Source organism: Rosa rugosa, chromosome 2 (genome assembly GCF_958449725.1).
Source record: "Rosa rugosa chromosome 2, drRosRugo1.1, whole genome shotgun sequence".
NCBI lineage: Eukaryota > Viridiplantae > Streptophyta > Magnoliopsida > Rosales > Rosaceae > Rosa > Rosa rugosa.
In genome coordinates, this window is record NC_084821.1 from 57553300 (window position 1) to 57571790 (window position 18491).

Genomic DNA, 18491 nt, shown 5'->3' on the forward strand with positions numbered 1-18491 from the left:
TAACATCAATAACAATTCTTAGCTAATTCTTTTGTCAATTATAAACCATTTTTTTTTTCAAAAAGATGTTAAAATACTTGAAAAGAAAATTAAATCCTCTTGTAGAAATCATCGGGTATAAATAGTTCATTGGAGTTATTTTAAAGGATTTTGTTTACTTAACAAGTGATTCCATTATGTTTTTCTCTCTGTCCCTCGCTAGAGGGTTCTCTCGACGGCTGCTTGTTGGCGGCGGTCTTGCATCTGCGATAGAGGAGGGGGTTTCTCCTCTCTTTCGTGTTTTCCTCGAGGGTGACAGCCGGCTTGCTCGGCGTTCCATCGTGTTTATAGGCTATGGTCTCTTGCTCTTGGTTGTTCTTGCGGATGGAGATTGCGGGAATGGAGATCGGAAGCCCGATCTGGTGTTGGATTGTTTCAAAATCTGTGATCCTCAGATTGGGAGGATTGGGGAAGGGTTGAAGCGGGGGACGGTTTGGTTGAAGACGTCCGGAGACAGTAGGCAGCCTGCCATTGGTGACGGGGACTGGTGGGATCCTGATTGGATGGATCTTTTTTCTCCATCTGATGGTGGTGACGGACCTTTCGATGTGTTGGACTGCAGCGGTGCTGGTTCGGTGAATTGGTCATGGCAATCTTCTAACGGAGGTGGAGACTGGTTGAGGTATTCTACTCTTGACTGCAGCAATGATCATGAGTGCTGGGACATGTTCTGGCCTGAGTAGACTTGTTTTGGAGGCTGGAGAGGCGGCTCTAGTTCCGGAAGCAGGTTGGGTGTTGATCATGGCGTTCGAGGGGGCGGCTGCGGTGATCAAGATAGCGGCGGCGGCGGCGGAGGCGACCAAGTTGGCAGTAATTCTTCTAGGGTTTGTGTTGAATGGATGTCTTGGGCCTAGGTCTGGTCTTGGTTGGGAGTCCTTGTTTGGGTTTCCTATTCCTGGGCTTGGTGGGCCTGCTGGGATTGTTTAATTTTGGAAGGGATGGAAGGTGACTTGTCATCTTCCATTCCTAGCATTTAGTTTCTTTAATAGGTCGCAAAGTTCACATTCTCTGAGGGTTAATTTTACTCTTTGCTTCGGAGATTGTTGATCTTTGTTTGAAATAAAGGTGCGTTATCTTCCTTAAAAGGTGGGTGTACTCGGGGTGGCTTGGGGCTTGTTCTTGTCATAGAATAGGTGTTTAGGGTTCCCTAAGGAACGATTCTTTCTGTCGACCCCATAGGGGTGTTTCGTTTTTGTATTGCTTGCTGAATCTATATAATGGGTTGACCTCTTTTTATCAAAAAAAAAAAAAAAAAAAAAGGATTTTGTATATTTTAAGATTATTATTATATTTTTGTGCCCCATTAAACTTAGATTTCTGGCTTCGCGCTATCCTACTAACTTATATTTTGTATTTTCAGAATTTTGACTAAAAAATGAAAGTGAGAGTGTGGATTTCATTTCCCAAAATAAATTGGAAGAGCAGTCCCATTGATGCAAGAAAGTTGTTAGACATACAATATGGGTGCCCATGTGTTGTTTACCTTTAGAAAAAGGATTCCTAAAAAATTTTTCTCTAAAAAACCCTAGGCGGCAGTTGTCTTTCCGTCAAAGTTTATGCCCGGTCCGACGGCACGCCCTCGCGGCGTCGTCGTCGAACGGGCTAGAGGGGACCTCGTGTCCAATGGTAGGTTGTCCTGGAGTAAGCCCAGTCGAAGTTATGGAGGTGTAGGGGTGGCTTCGCTGGCCAGAACGCTTGGAAGCTTTGCCGGGGAGAAGCGGCGGTGGTTCGATGGCAGGTGGAATGGACTGGTGGTGTCGCTGCGAGATGTGTGGATGCCTGACTGTGACGTACGCTTGGCGGCGAGGTCGGGATCTGTGGTGAACAGATCTAATCGAAAGGCTCTGATCGGGTTTGGCTTGCTAAGATCCGATCTGGGGATGGGGATAGTGAGCCGGCATGTTGAGATTGATGGAGGAATGGAGGGATTGACTGCGATCAGCCGGCACAGAGACGACGGAGACGCTGCCGGTAGGACGGCTAGGGAGTTGCAGGCGGGCTGGCAGTATCGTGGACTCTGCCATCTTCCCCTTCGACTTGGGCTGGGTGATTTGTGGGTCTGGGCTTTGGCTCTGGGCCCATTTTGTCTTTATTTTATTTATTTATTTTATTATTTGTTATGTTTAGTAAAATGTGGCTATATCCCGGAAATAAGTCCCTACCAATATTTGGTAGGGCGACGTGGGCTTGGTCCCGGTATGCGCATTCAGTGTGCCTTGTCTGGCCTAGCAAGGCAGCGAGCCATTTACTTGATCAAATGGACGCAACCTCCTAGTGGCAGGATGAAATGGAGTGTCGCCGGATATGTTTCCGTGTGGCAACATAATAGGAAAGCTGTGCTATTTGTAATGATGTTTCTCCATGCGAGAGTAATCTCTCCGTTATGTCACCGCTTTGTTAAAGCAAATAGAGTAGCTAGTTGTGCACTCTTTGCTAATTGGTGCTTGGTGGAATACATAGATTTAGTGGAGACTCCTGGTATTATTTCAGGATGTTCTCCTGATGCTTATTGTAATCAAAGTTTGATGGTAACCACACTAGCCCTTTTTTCAAAAAAAAAGAAGAAAAAAGAATGATTCTCGATCGCTATTTAATCACAATGAACATTATCAGATCTTTAATCATTTCCATGTACCGTCAATATGCATTCCCCATCAAAATTAGCTTAATAATTTTATTATTATTTTTTTTTTTTTTAAGAATGACCGATGCTACTTTCTTTAATTCTTGATTAATTTTCAAAATGAATAAATCATGTTTTTTCAGCTAATTATACAAGATGTATGGAGTGAGAGTATAGACTTGGCATACACATGTGCATGTCTAACTTCACACTAGTGCACCTACTTTAGAGGAGCCGAAACTTTTTTCTGTTCAAAAAACCCGCCAAACAAAAAAGTGGGTAAAGTCTATTTCTTTGTAGTGGAATATATGTGATTATTGACTTTAGAGTATTAAGTACACTGACATGTATTTACACCAACATAAATAGATGGTTTGATAACATCAATTACATATTTTGATTAATAAAAAAAAAAAGTGAAATCCACACTTCCTATTTTAATTACAATCCACACACCCCGGCCATGTTTTGTTTTTTAGTTATTTATATGTGATTATTGACTTTAGAGTATTAAGTACACTGACATGTATTTACACCAACATAAATAGATGGTTTGATAACATCAATTACATATTTTGATTAATAAAAAAAAAAGTGAAATCCACACTTCCTATTTTACAATCCACACACCCCATGTTTTGTTTTTTAGTTATTTATATTTTGTCTTTACTAACTTAAATTAGTGTTTTTTTTTTTTTTTTTTTTTTTTGAGTGGAAGACGTCAATAGAACCAACACACACACCCATGCAGTGTATCCCAGCATAGCCAGACTAATCACTGCACCGCAGACGCACGAACCATTGGGTGTTTTAACTAACCCAGGTCCCTCAAATTTGCTGGCCACGGGATGGAGCTGGGATTCGAACTCTAGACATGAGGGTTTCAGACTAGGCAGCTCGACCAACACACCACACCACGTGGTTTTTAAATTAGTGTTTATAAAGTAAAAAACTTTATGTTTGCCTTTATAGTACTATTATTTTCTCTGATCTGCATAAAAGAAGAAGGTCGACAAAAGAACTGAAAACAGAACCATAGTACATAGATGATAGATCTTGACTATACCTTGAGTTTTGACCACGCCGTTGAAATCCTCCTATATAAACCTTCATCAGGATAATATATTCACTCATTCCATAAAAACCTTAATTTAGCTTTTCAAAAAAAAAAAAAAAACCTTAATTTAGCTCGTTCTTTGGTTCTGAAACCAAATGGGCGATTCAACCCCTCTTCTCTCCGAATCCAACTCAGCCGAGTCAGAACCCCCTCTGCTACAAAAACACCTTCCCTCCCTCGACTCCACCATCGAACTTTGCATCGGAGATTTCGGGTGGGCACAGTTCCTCCAAGCCATCCTCGTCTCTTTTTCATGGTTCTTCGACGCCCAGCAAACCTTCATCACCGTCTTCACAGACGCCGAGCCTGCGTGGCACTGTACTCAACAGCTCACTGACAACCCCAGCTCATGCAACTCATCATTCTCAAATATTTGCCAACTTCCCAAGTCCTCATGGGACTGGGATCGGCCCAAACACACCTCTGTAATCTCCGAATGGGCCCTCGAGTGTTCCGGGTCGGTCGTCACCGGCCTGCCGGCCTCCTCCTTCTTCATGGGGTGCTTGATCGGAGGACTCGCCCTCTCCACACTCGCCGATTCATCACTCGGCCGGAAAAAGATGCTCTTCCTCTCGTGTCTCATGATGTCTTTCTCCACCCTCCTCACCGCTTTTTCCACCAACATATGGATCTATTCCTTCTTGAGATTCGTCACCGGCTTCGCCCGCGCCACCATCGGCACGTCAGCACTAGTCTTGTCCACCGAGCTGGTAGGCAAACGGTGGCGTGGCCAGGTGGGTGTGGTAGGTTTCTTTTGCTTCACATTAGGGTTTCTCTCCCTACCAGCTATAGCTTACACCCATCAAAGCCACTCATGGAGAACACTCTACTTCTGGACTTCAATTCCTACTCTCTTTTACTCCATTCTCGTCCATTTCCTGGTCCGAGAATCGCCCCGGTGGCTATTCGTCCGGGGCCGCAAAGAAGACGCCATCTCAACCCTAAAATGCATTTCACGAAGCATAACCATTAGCTTCTCAAGCTTGTCGTTCGAGCAAGAGACTTGGAATGTGGATCTCTACTCTGCAATCGGGATTTTGGTAAAGAGAAAATGGGCTTTTCGGAGACTCTGCGCGGTCATGGGAACGGGATTTGGAATCGGAATGGTGTACTACGGCATGCCGTTAGCTTTGGGGAGCTTGGACTTCAACCTTTACTTGAGTGTCACGTTTAATGCCTTGTCCGAGCTACCTGCTTCTTTAGTCGCTTTTTTCCTAATTGGGAAACTGAACAGGAGAAGCTCGCTACTGTTTTTCACTTTTCTCAGTGGAGCTTGTAGCATTCTCTCGGTGCTAAAAGGTTTTAATCGGTGGGCAGAGTTACAAATCGGGTTAGAGCTTGTGTCTTTCTTTAGTGGTTGTTCAGCCTTGAATGTGTTGCTTATATTCACAATTGAGCTCTTCCCAACGTGCGTGAGGAACTCGGCTCTCTCGATGGCGAGGCAGGCGGTGGTGTTGGGAGGAGTTTTCAGCCCGATGCTGGCAGCGGCAGGGAGGGCAAACGGCGGGGTTCTGTCGTATGGGGTGTTTGGGGTTGTGGTGGGGGTTTGTGGGTTGTTTGTTGTTTGTTTGCCGGAGACGAGAGGGAGAGGGATTTGTGATACAATGGATGAGGAAGAGCACAAAGAGACAGCTAATTGCAATGCGGTTCCGCTTGTCGTCTAGAATATATGTTCGATGATTCAGGATCACTAGCTAGTTGCCTAGTTTGTCTTGTACGGCTGCTCGCCCCGGTCAATTAAGGTTGAATTTTTGTATGGTGGATTTGTTTAGTGATAATAAAGTGTAAGTGCAAGTGAGTGTGAATAGGATTATTTTATCATTAGGAATTTCTAGTACTTCATATATGTCACTAAGAGCTTTGTTTTTCATCTACATGAATCTTTTTAATGAGAAACTAGAACTGTGCTAATAAATACTTATAAGTTTGTGTTGTTCTATTAATGTTTGTTTGGTCAGTTTGGAAGAACTGCAGTTCTAAAGGCTTTCTTCCAGAGTCATGTACGCAAAACGAGTATTTATCGAATAGGATTGTGTTCAAATTGGTTCACGGACGGAGAAACGGAGTACACACTCAAAAGAGAAATATTATTGGTATGAGGATTTTCTTTTCAATTTTGTGTTCTTAATTAATAATTAATACCAAATATCCAAAACTAATCCTTTTTATAAAGATTCTGCATTGGTAGTACAGTGTGTTATTAACTACAAGCTACAAAGTAAGATGAATCTTAGCTAACCATGCACCGACATTATTGAACCACTCCAAGACCTCAATTTTTTTTTTTTGGTCCAGTGTCATTGAATAGAAGTTGTGTAAGAGAATGAGACAAAAGCACATATATATACAAACAGTAACAACACTAAATGAGATGAAGTGGCCCTTTTGTTGTTTCTTAAAATTATGGCTACTATGCAATATTGATCCTATCACAAGTTTCGTATCCAGCAAGTTGGATTCTAGATATAATATCTTTCCAGAAGAGCATCTATTAGGTGAGTAGATGATAACAACGTACGTGATGGAATTACTCCATTAATTTTTCATTTCAAGGAGTGCAAATGTTTAATTACGTAAATTAGTTGTTATGTATGTAGTGACATTTTCGCATCTTATTTGAATATTCTCGAAAACAATATCTAAGAGGATAGAAGTTTGTTCTCTTCTTTCTATCTAAGAAGTTTTTGTATTTACGAGCTGGCCTTCCTGTTCACTACTTCACTAGCAAGGATTCCAAGTTCATGTCTAATGAGTTATTATTACTTTGATGTGTACGTGTTCGGTCACTTGAGGTTTATGGTATAACTTTTACGATCGTTAAAACCTAGAGAGCTTTAATGATTTCAAACCCTTAAATGATCATGCTGAAGAAAATTTTGTAGTGATAGGATATTTGTTATACATCGAGATAGAGAAAGTACAAAACAATGGAATTGGAGCAAATGCAGGGAGGGCCAATAAAGATCCCGCTCAATCACTTTCAGGGAAATCAAAACTATAGGCAAAACCTTTGACAATATTTGGCAGACTAAATGCAAAGCCTTTATGTGTTCCTTGCATATCCTTCTAACTAGCTAAATACAATAAGTTGTAATCAAATGAAAGGAACTTCCAACTCTTTGCATATCGCTCAATTGTATTCGCTCTAATTTTTTTATATTTTGATGTGACAATAAATTTGTTGTCATTGTGATAAGTCATTTTTTTTGTGTAATGGTAGAGGTAATTAATAACTCCATATGCGACTTTAATACAAGTTTGTGAACAAAATTTTTGTCAATGATGTTGTAGCTTTGATTAAGTTAATTGTATGTGAATGGTGTAAAATGAATGTGATAACTTGTTTTGAATGTGTAAGTTTTTTTTTTTGAAATAGAAGGTTCATTTCATAGATGACCAGCTAAAAAGCCAGAGTCTACATACCCTTACAAGACAGAAAAATGGCGGGGTAACAACCAAACTCCTATCTAAGTACTGCAAACTCATTACAGGTCAAATGGAGCCTACTTTTAAAGCGGACTCATAAACAAAGAACAACTCCGTGTCTTCTGAGGCAAAATCATCTTCTAGCCAACCATCCCGCCAATCACGCAATTGTGGTACGAAATAGAAAACTACTTCCCAGCAAACAAATAGGAGCCAATTCCTCATCTATAAGCCACTTTCTCCAGTCCAACTCAAGATAATTACCAATTCCGGAGAACCATGATCTAAGTTATGACTGGCACTTTAGAGACCATAAAGGCCCAACATCGCCCAAGGAGGTCCAGCTCTCGGTCTAGGTCTGCCCAAGCACTAGGTAATGAATGAGGGTGTCAAGGCACCCTCCCTACTGGCCCACAGCATGGAGCCCATCAGCCCAAGGTTAGACCCAGGCCCAAGAACCCAGGCCCAAGCCCGAGCAAAAAGGACAACAGCCCAGGCTGCTGCTGCCGCGTGTCGTCCCTCCGGCGGTCGCCCGGTCCACAGCACCATCAGATCCGGCAGAAAGAGTCCGAGCAGAGACCGCCGACTATCCAAGTCCTGCAGTCAACACCCAGGCAGAATCAAGAACGATCCACTCCCAGCCTTCAACCTGCAGTCAACACCCAGCCTTCGACCTGGTCCCGATCCTCTTGCCGCACAGACGGCGCAGCCACCGAAACGACCACACCTCCGCGCTCTACCCGCACCGGCGAGCTATCTGACGAACCCAAATTCGCAATCTTCGCCGGCGAAACAACAGCGAAAGCAACCTAGCAACTCTCGCTCCACGCACCGATGAGGTCGCCTAGAGAACAACCTCGGCGGGCCAAGACCAAGCGAACCGTGGTCAAACGCCGCCGCCAATATGCACGAAACCCTAGGGTAGGGTTTCAACTAGAGAGAAAACAGAATCCTTTTGAATGTGTAAGTTTAGTTGAACTAGATGTAAAATAAAAGTTTGACAAACATAATATCCTTGTCACACCCTAATTGTGAACACTAACTAAATATATAAGCACACATCATATAATTCAAAATGGGCAACATTTGTATAGTCCCTATACATTGTCTCTAACATCATTACAGTTCCTAACATTCCAATTTCATCCAAAAAATCCAATGTCTCTCAATTTTCCTTCAATAGGTCCACTCCGTTAAAATGTTTTGTTGTTAACTTGCTGAAGTGACAATCCATTCCACGCCACCTTAGCTCGGTAATAGTGAAATATCCAATATAGCCCTATCTTTCTCCCTTACTTTTTTTTTCTTTTTTTTCCTACCTTTTTCTTCTTCACACCCAAACCACCATAACAACCACCGAGTGCTCTCTCCGAGCCCAACCACCAAGATTTGGGAATACATTGCCAGCACCAAAATTCAAAAGTTAATACAAATCCGAAACAGAAATCAAACCCAGGAATGACCTGCACCACCCCTTACTGCCGCTGCAAACAGTGACCCCACGGTGGTCGAACACGGTCCAAAACCTAATTCCCTATCTGAAAACCAAGAGCCCTGCCTTATTGCCATCGTCATAAGGCACAGGGAGAGAGCAGAGCAAAGATATCCTTCTTCGACAAGCTTTGGTACCTCTTCGAAGGCATCAAATCAAGCAGATCATGATAATTAATGGGCAGTTTCATTTCCCAAATAGCATCGGACGAAGCGGCGCCGCGAAACGCCCGGTTAAGCCTAGAGAGGTTGCAAATCGCAGGCGGAGTCAGGTACATGAAAACACAGGCCACACAGGAAATCATGCTCAGACTCGGACCCAAACCCGACCCAGTCGCCCCTTCCGTCAAGTTCGAGAGTGACGCCCCCATATCAGAAAAGCCCCTCTCCCTCGGAATTTGACAAAAAAGTTATGGAATTGGAAAAGCCCAAAAGCGGTTGACAGCGCATTCGCCGTGATCTTCAGTGACGGAGTATGGCTGCTAGCGGCGACGAGCTCATCGAGAAGAGACATGATCGCTCTGCTCATCGAGAAGAGACATGATCGCTCTGCTGAACACTCCCAACATGACTACTGATTCGATCGATGAGAAGAAGAAAACTTGTGAGAGGGTTTGAGAGAGCTTGGACAAGTAGGAAGAAAAGGAATAAAAAAGGGAATAAAAAAGAGAAGAATGTTTAAGGAAAACCAAAATTGGGAGAGAATTGAGTCGTGCTTTCATTGATAATATGGATCTCTTTTTATAGAGGATTACAAGGCATAGAATCAGAGATGTAGAAGGAAAGATAATTGTACAATTAATCGGATATCTATGAATATCTCTAAAAATATCTCTAATTCAAAACCCTATTACAACTAGGTCAAGTAACCAAGAGTTTGGGCCAGACACATATTCTGGATTTACTTGAACACTCCTCCTTGTGTCGCCCAAACGTGGTGCTCCTCTCGTTGCCTCATTAAAAACCTTGCCGAGTAACAAAAACTCTGTGGGACAAAAATAACCTCGGTCGAAGGGGAAAAAGAGCACAACACACCCTTCACGTTTCAAGACCATACATGTAGACATATTCCCCTGATGTCTGCATCTCCCCCTATGACAACGGTCATGAGAGTTCGGATAACTTCCGCAAACGATGCTACCAACATGTTTCTCGAAAGTGGAATTTAGGCAATGACTTAGTGAGCAAGTCTGCCACACTGTCCTAAGATCGAATCTAGTTCACTTTGATCTTGAGGAGAGTCTGTTGTTGCTGATTATGCTTGGTGTTGTCGCTTTTGATGTAGCCTAGCTTCATTTGTTCAAAACAAGCAGCATTATTCTAAATGCTTGTAGGCTCATCGATGGTAGACTTCAAACCACAATTGTTTGAACATTGCATAATTATGAATCCAATCCATATACATTCACAAACCACTTCGTGAAGAGCAATAATCTCTGCATTGTTCGAAGATATAGAGACTAGGGTCTGTTCTGTAGACCTCCAAGATATCACGATCTTTACCCATGTTGAACACTTAACCAATTTGGGAATGATCTTTGTATGGGTCAGAGAAATACCCAACTTCAGCAAAACCTTCCAAAACACTTATCGTTTTGGGATGGGGATAGAGTACGCAGGCCAGTGTTGACAGCGTTCCTGGTGTAGGATGAGTCTGAATCCATGGTCTCTCTGTAGGGATAGAACAAGCCCATATCAATCGTACATCTCAAGTACCGAAAGATATCTTTTACACAATCCAATAGTGTCGCGTTGGCGCAGAGCTATAATTAGCTAACAAGTTCACAACATATGAGATGTCCGGTCTTGTGCATTGAGCTAAGTATAATAATGCGCCTATTGTACTCAAGTAAGGCATTCTGCCTCCAACACATCTTCGTCATCATCCTTCAGACAAAGATGATCCTTTTCAAGATCAAGACTACGGACGATCATGGGGGTGCTTGAAGATTTGACATTGTCAAAATGCCTAAGCATCTATCAACACGATGCTCAAGTTCCAAACTGAGACATAATCGTGTTCTCCCAAAATCCTTCATTTCAAACTCGGATTTCAAGTGTTCAGTGGTTTCCCTTAACTCTTTAAGGGCTTCCAATGAAGATCATGTCCAACATGAACCGCGATAGAATCCGAAACTTGTTATGGAAACGCGCGGGCATATCCCTTCCCAATCAAGCAGTCACTTTAGTGAGCGTTTCAACCTTATTGTGAACGCGCTTCGTGGTCTAGAGCCACTTGACTTGGGTAAATGAAGTCCACCATGAACCTTCATGTATATTCCGTATCTAGATCCCCATAAAGATACGTAGTGACCACATTTGTAAGCTGCATGATCAGTTATTCAGAAGCTACCAAACTGACAGGGTCAAGAAGAAAAATATTGACCTTAAGAAACAGCAGCCGAGGACTCGACCACGTCCAAATATAGAAGGAAGTTCAAATCCTCCACAACCAAAAAGTTGTGAAGCACCAATGAAGAAGAAAGCCGGAGAAAGGCCATGGAAGAAGAAAGCCGCAGGAAGGCTATGGAAAAAGAAAGCAAGAGCGAGCATATCTTCACCAAGGCACTTCCAAGATCAAGACTTGAATTACTACGAGATTGCTCGGAGTATCATCAATGTGCATTAAGGAGGAGTGTTGAAAGTTATGCACATTGATCATCTAAAATAATCTACATCAATCTAAAGAAGTCTAGAGCGAAGGCCGTCTAATTTCACACGAAAACCGGAGAGTGAAAGATACGTGATTATTGACTTTAGACTAAACTCTACATCTTCTTATAATAGAGAGTATTTAGTACACTGACGTGTACTTGCACCAACATAAATACACGGTTGGATAATATTAATTACATATTTTGATTAATAAAAAAAAAGGAGTGAAATTCACACTACTCATTTTATAATCCACACTTTATGTTTTGTTTTTTGATAACTTAAATTTTATTTTTACTAATTTAAATTAGTATTTATAAGTAAAAACTTTATAACCGTTTGCAACACTCCTATTATAAGAAGATGTAGACTAAATAACATATTTGTACTTCATACTCCTATTATTAACTTTAGACTAAACTCTACATCTTCTTATAATTAAGTAAATTTATTAACTTTCAACACTCCTCCTTAATGCACATTGATGATACTCTGAGCAATCTCGTAGTAATTCAAGTCTAGATCGATCTTGGAAGTGCCTTGGTGAAGATATGCTCGCTCTTGCTTTCTTAAAAGTACTATTATTTTCTCCCATCTGCACAAAAGAAGAAGAAGAAAAAAGGACCGAAAACAGAGCCATAGTACATAGATGATAGATCTCTATACCTTGAGTTGACCATGCCGTTGAAATCCTCCTATATAAACCTTCATCAGGATAATATATTCACTCATTCCATAAAAACCTTAATTTAGCTAGCTCGTTCTTTGATTCTGAAAGCAAATGGGCGATTCAACCCCTCTTCTCTCCGAATCCAACTCAGCCGAGTCAGAACCCCCTCTGCTACAAAAACACCTTCCCTCCCTCGACTCCGCCATCGAACTTTGCATCGGAGATTTCGGGTGGGCACAGTTCCTCCAAGCCATCCTCGTCTCTTTTGCGTGGTTCTTCGACGCCCAGCAAACCTTCATCACCGTCTTCACAGAAGCCGAGCCCGCGTGGCACTGCACTCAACAGCTCACTGACATCCCGAGCTCATGCAACTCATCATTCTCAAACATTTGCCAACTTCCCGAGTCCAAATGGGACTGGGATCGTCCCAAACACACCTCTGTAATCTCCGAATGGGCCCTCCAGTGTTCCGGGTCGGTCGTCGCCGGCCTGCCGGCCTCCTCCTTCTTCATGGGTGCTTGATCGGAGGACTCGTCCTCTCCACACTCGCCGATTCCTCACTCGGCCGGAAAAAGATGCTCTTCCTCTCGTGTCTCATGATGTCTTTCACCACCCTCCTCACCGCCTTCTCCACCAACATATGGATCTATTCCTTCTTGAGATTCGTCACCGGCTTCGGCCGCTCCACCATCGGCACGTAAGTTAGCGCTAGTCTTGTCCACCGAGCTGGTAGGCAAGCGGTGGCGTGGCCAGGTGGGTGAAGTAGGTTTCTTTTGCTTTACATTAGGGTTTCTCTCCCTACCAGCTATAGCTTACACCCATCAAAGCCACTCATGGAGAACACTCTACTTCTGGACTTCAATTCCTTCTCTCTTTTACTCCATTCTCGTCCATTTCCTGGTCCGAGAATCGCCCCGGTGGCTATTCGTCCGGGGGCGCAAAGAAGACGCCATCTCAACCCTAAAATGTATTTCACCAAGCATAACCATGAGCTTCTCGAGCTTGTCGTTCGAGCAAGAGACTTGTAATGTGGATCTCTACTCTGCAATCGGGGTTTTGATAAAGAGAAGATGGGCTTTCCGGAGACTCTCCGCGGTTATGGGAACCGGGTTTGGAATTGGAATGGTGTACTACGGCATGCCGTTAGCTTTGGGGAGCTTGAACTTAAACCTTTACTTGAGTGTCACGTTATGACGTTAAACGCCTTGTCCGAGCTACCTGCTCCTTTAGTCGCTTTTTTCCTAAATGGGAAACTGAACAGGAGAAGCTCGCTCCTGGTTTTCACTTTTCTCAGTGGGGCTACAAGCCCCTCTTGGTGCTAAAACGTTTTAATCCTTGGGCAGAGTTACAAATCGGGTTAGAGCTTGTGTCTTTCTTTAGTGCTTGTTCAGCCTTTAATGTGTTGCTTATATTCACGATTGAGCTGTTCCCAACGTGCGTGAGGAACTCGGCTCTCTTGATGCATGGTGAGGCAGGCGGTGGTGTTGGGAGGAGTTTTCAGCCCGATGCTGGCGGCGGCGGGGAGGGCAAACGGCGGGGTTCTGTCGTATGGGGTTGTGGTGGGGGTTTGTGGGTTGTTTGTTGTTTGTTTGCCGGAGACGAGAGGGAGAGGGATTTGTGATACAATGGATGAGGAAGAGCACAAAGAGACAGCTAATTGCAATGCGGTTCCGCTTGTCGTCTAGAATATATGTCCGATGATTCAGGATCACTAGCTAGTTGCCTAGTTTGTCTTGTAAGGCTGCTCGCCCTGGTCAATTAAGGTTGAATTTTTGTATGGTGGATTTGTTTAGTGATAATAGTGTAAGTACAAGTGTGAGTGAGTAGGATTATTTTATCATTAGGAATTTCTAGTGCTTCATATGTGTCATTCAGAGCTTTGTTTTTCATCTACATGAATTTTTGTAATGAGAAACTAGAACTGTGTTAATAAATACGTATAAGTTTGTGTTATTCTATTAATGTTTTTTTTTTTTTTGATGAAGTTATTCTATTAATGTTTGTTTGGCCAGTTTGGAAGAACTGCAGTTCTATCGGCTCCGTTAACGAGGTTCTCTGGAGCTCGGATAGTATGCCACCAGAGTCATGTACGCAAACGAGTATTTTTCGAATTGGATTGTGTTCAAATTGGTTCACGGACGGAGTGCACACCCAAAATAGAAAAATTATTGGTATGAGGATTTTCTTTCCAATCTTGTGTTCTTAATTAATAACTAATACCAAATATCCAAAACTAATCCTTTTTATAAAGATTCTGCATGGGTAGTACAGTGTTATTATCTACAAACTACAAAGTAATTAAGACGAATCTTAGCTAACCATGCACCGACATTATTGAACCACTCCTCAAAAAAAAATTAAAGAATTTGTCCAGTGTCATTGAATAGAAGTTGTGTAAGAGAATGAAACAATAGCACGTATATATACAAACATTAACAACATTAAATGAGATGAAGTGGCGCTTTTGTTGTTTCTTAAAATTATGGATAATATGCAATATTGATCTTATCACAAGTTTCATATCCAGCAATTTTTTTTTTTTGATTGGCAAAAAGACTTACAACGAGAAAGAAAAACCATGACAAACACCTTCTTCCAGCTAATTCAAATGAAACGCTGGACACACAAAAAGGGGAAGAGAGTAAAACCAAACTCTAGGATTTGACCAATTATAGCTAAATTTGCTTCTCTAAAAATATGTCTAAAGATAATATCTTGAAATTGTTGAGCTAGATGTTGAAATCTCGAATTAAAATTTTACGGAGGATATTTGCTTTGCCCTTAACGCAGTCAATGAGAATCTTGGAATCCCCTTCTGCAATGATATGAGTGACACCCTGTAACAGAGCTGTATGAAGTCCATCTTTTTTTTTTTTTTTGGCTAAAATATGATTGGAGAGAGTAGAGCCTCCCAAGTATGAAGGCCGTCTCTTAAGGCAATAGCTTCAGTTATAAGGGTACCCCCAGAGCGCGCCTATCGTCCTGGAAGCTGCAATTAATGGATTTCTTGTAGAATTGCGGATAACAAATCCAGTGGATCGAAGCTTTCCCATTTCTAACTGAACCATCAAAGTTTAGCTTATGAAAGTTATCATTAGGAGGGATCCATCTAATCAAACGATTAATAGAAGGATGATTTACTTTAGTACGTTTATTAGCCTTATAATAAGAGCCACCTAAACGAAAAGCTTCAAACCAGCAATCAACTGGGTTAGCATTCTTTTGTTGAAAAACAACCTGATTCCTAGAGTTCCAGATTGACCAGAAAATCATAAGAATCTGACCAAGAATCTCATCATGAAGCTTACTATGATGAAGATGAACTAACCAATCTATGAGATAACCATTCCAATTAAGAGGATTATAAGACTGATGTTGAGACCAAACTTGAATAGCAAAATGACATCTTCTAAATAAGTGATCCATATTTTCTACATCACAATGACAAAAAGGACAGTAAGGAGAAATATTAGGATTGTAAGAACTAATTTTATCTCGAGTACTAATTTAGTTTCTAATAGGGGACCGTAGAAATAATATCTTTCCAGGAAAGCATCTATTAGGGGAGTAGATGATGGCATGGAATTACTCCATTATTTTTCATTTCAAGGAGTGGAAATGTTTAATTACGTGCATGCTTAACTATTATTGCTTTTTTTGACCTAGCCTCTCTGCTAGGGTTTACTTTCTAGGGTTCTAGAAAGCAAGATTCATTCTACCATGGATATGGACATACTTAGTTGGAATTGCAGAGGGATTTGCAACGACACAACAACTAGGGCTTTGAAGGATCTCATATCCCAAAACAAGCCTCAAATCATCTTCTTATGCGAGACCAAGATTAGTCGTCTTGCTGACTTCAAAGCTCTACAATTGGCGTTAGGATTTTCGAATTCAAAGGAAGTTTTGAGTGAGGGTCAATCTGGAGGGCTGGGTATGTTTTGGAACGAGGACGTGAAGGCTCAAGTTGGTACGTTCTCTCAACATCATATTGAAATTGTGATCGATAGTGGGTCTGGAAACCCTAGGTGGCGTCTTATGGGATTTTACGGGTATGCTAGAACGTCAGAAAGGGACCGTTCTTGGCAGCTGCTACGTGACCTATATGATCTTGACTCGTTACCATGGGTTGTAATTGGTGATTTCAATGAAATCCTAAACAATGGAGAGAAGAAGGATGGTCCTGCAAGGGCAGAAAGTCAAATGAGAGGCTTCAGAGAAGCCCTTGGTTATAGCGATCTACTTGACCTAGGTTTTCAAGGGCCGCAGTCGACTTGGTGGAATTCAGAAACTCAACTCCGTTTGGATAGAGCAGTCTGCACGCCATCATGGTTTGACATTTTTGATTTTGCTCGGTTGCAACACCTTCCACCCAGTGACTCAGATCACGTCCCAATTCTTCTGCATGCTAGCACGGCTCCGCTGCCTAAAAGATCAAGACACTATCGATTTAAATTCGAGGCGTACTGGTTGCAACATGGGGAATGTGATGGGATTGTTACAGAAGCTTGGAAGACTGATGTATCTGGGCATCCAATGTATCAAGTTTCCCAAAAGATTGCTCATACTCGAATGGAGTTAGACAAATGGCAGAAGGAAACTTTTAAAGGGAGGCAGATACAGATGTTGGGTATTAGGGCAAGGTTAGATGAACTTATTGATGTAACTTTGTCTGAAGTTGTTTTGACTGAAAAGAAACAATTAATGGCAAGATTACAAGCTTTGTTGTCTCAGGAGGAACTGTTCTGGAAGCAACGTTCCAAAGTTGCGTGGTTGAAGGAAGGTGACCGGAATACTGGTTACTTTCATAGAAAAGCGACAAACAGACGGAGGAAGAACACTTTGACTGGGTTGTTTGATGAGGCAGGGGAATGATGCGAGGATGATGAAGGTGTGGAACGTGTGGTGACATCCTACTTCACTAATATGTTCACGACTTCTGATATTGATATGAAGGCTATGGCTTCTACACTTGAGGCAATTCAGCCGTGTGTTTCTCAATCTATGAATGACCAGCTATGTGCAGAATACTCCTTGGAGGAAGTAAGGTGTGCTCTTTTTCAGATGTATCCTACTAAATCCCCAGGCCCAGATGGCATGCCTCCACTTTTCTTTCAGTATTATTGGGATACTATTGGTGATGAGGTTACTGAGGCAGTTCAGAGTTTTTTACACTCAGGTCAACTTCTTAGACAAATTAATTTCTCCCATATCTGTCTTATACCAAAGGTTACCAATCCGGAGCACATGTCTGACTTGAGGCCTATAGCATTGTGCAATGTTATTTATAAGATATGTTCGAAAGTCATTGCTAATAGGTTGAAAAGGATTTTGCCAGAGGTGATTTCACCTTTCCAAAGTGCTTTTGTACCTGGCAGATTGATAACTGATAATACCCTTGTAGCAAATGAATTGGCTCATTTTGTTCACAATAAAAGGGATGGTTATGAAGGTTTTATGGCTTTGAAACTGGATTTGAGTAAAGCTTACAATAGAATGGAATGGGTCTTTCTTAGAAGGGTAATGGAGAGATTTGGGTTTGCAGATGTGTGGATTGACATGGTGATGCAATGTGTCTGTTCCGTAAGGTATTCATTCTTGGTGCGGGGTAAGCCTCGTGGTTTAGTGGTTCCTAGAAGAGGGTTGAGACAGGGAGACCCTTTATCTCCTTATTTATTTCTCATTGGTGCAGAAGGCTTCTCTGCTTTACTTCAACAGAAACAAAATGCAGGTTTGCTTTCTGGGATTGAAATTTGTAGTGAAGCACCTTCAGTAAGTCACTTGTTATTCGCAGACGATAGCATGCTTTATGCTTCTGCCTCATTGGAGTCATGTTACCAGATACAAGATGTCATAGAAACATATGGGAGAGCTTCTGGACAGTTGGTTAATTTTGATAAAAGCTCAGTGGTTTTTAGCAAAAATGTTTCCGATTATATGTAGGAGGAGATTTCAGATTTGTTGGGTGTGAAGATTGTTGAATCACATGAAAAGTACTTAGGACTACCTACTTATGTTGGTAGGAAAAAGACGGCTACGTTCCAGTATATCAAGGAGAATTTAGCAAAGAAGGTTGCAAATTGGCAAGGGAAGTTGTTGAGTGGTGCAGGACGTGACATATTGATCAAGGCGGTGGCTCAGGCTTTACCAACTTATGCCATGAGTGTGTTCCAACTAACAAAGAACTTTTGTGAAGATTTGGAGCAGATGTGTGCCAGATTTTGGTGGGGGAGCACGCTTGATAAAAGAAAAATCCATTGGAAGGCTTTATGCAACCCTAAAGAAGAAGGTGGTTTAGGGTTTAGAAGCTTATCTGAATTCAATGCAGCAATGTTAGCCAAGCAAGCTTGGCGTGTGCTAAACAACCCTTTGTCCTTGGTTGCCTGGATTTTTAAAGCTAAGTACTTTCCGGACGACTCTTTTTGGACGGTGGAGCCTCACGCTTCTCCTTCCTACTCTTGGAGAAGCAT

The 18491-nt window shown here is 42.0% G+C and overlaps 1 protein-coding gene and 1 pseudogene across 1 annotated transcript; both read left to right on the forward strand.

Moving 5' to 3' along the window:
- The first annotated feature begins 3709 nt into the window (after positions 1 to 3709).
- LOC133732456 (organic cation/carnitine transporter 3-like) lies at positions 3710 to 5718 on the forward strand. The gene has a single exon (XM_062160011.1). The coding sequence runs from the start codon at positions 3875 to 3877 to the stop codon at positions 5441 to 5443; it is 1569 nt and encodes a 522-aa protein (XP_062015995.1). The 5' UTR covers positions 3710 to 3874; the 3' UTR covers positions 5444 to 5718.
- A 6414-nt stretch (positions 5719 to 12132) lies between these two features.
- On the forward strand, positions 12133 to 13816 carry LOC133728603 (organic cation/carnitine transporter 3-like; annotated as a pseudogene).
- Positions 13817 to 18491: the final 4675 nt, after the last annotated feature.

Coding starts and splice junctions, on each gene's coding strand:
- LOC133732456 (XM_062160011.1), top strand. CDS start 3,875: ATGGGCGATTCAACCCCTCTTCTCTCCGAATCCAACTCAGCCGAGTCA.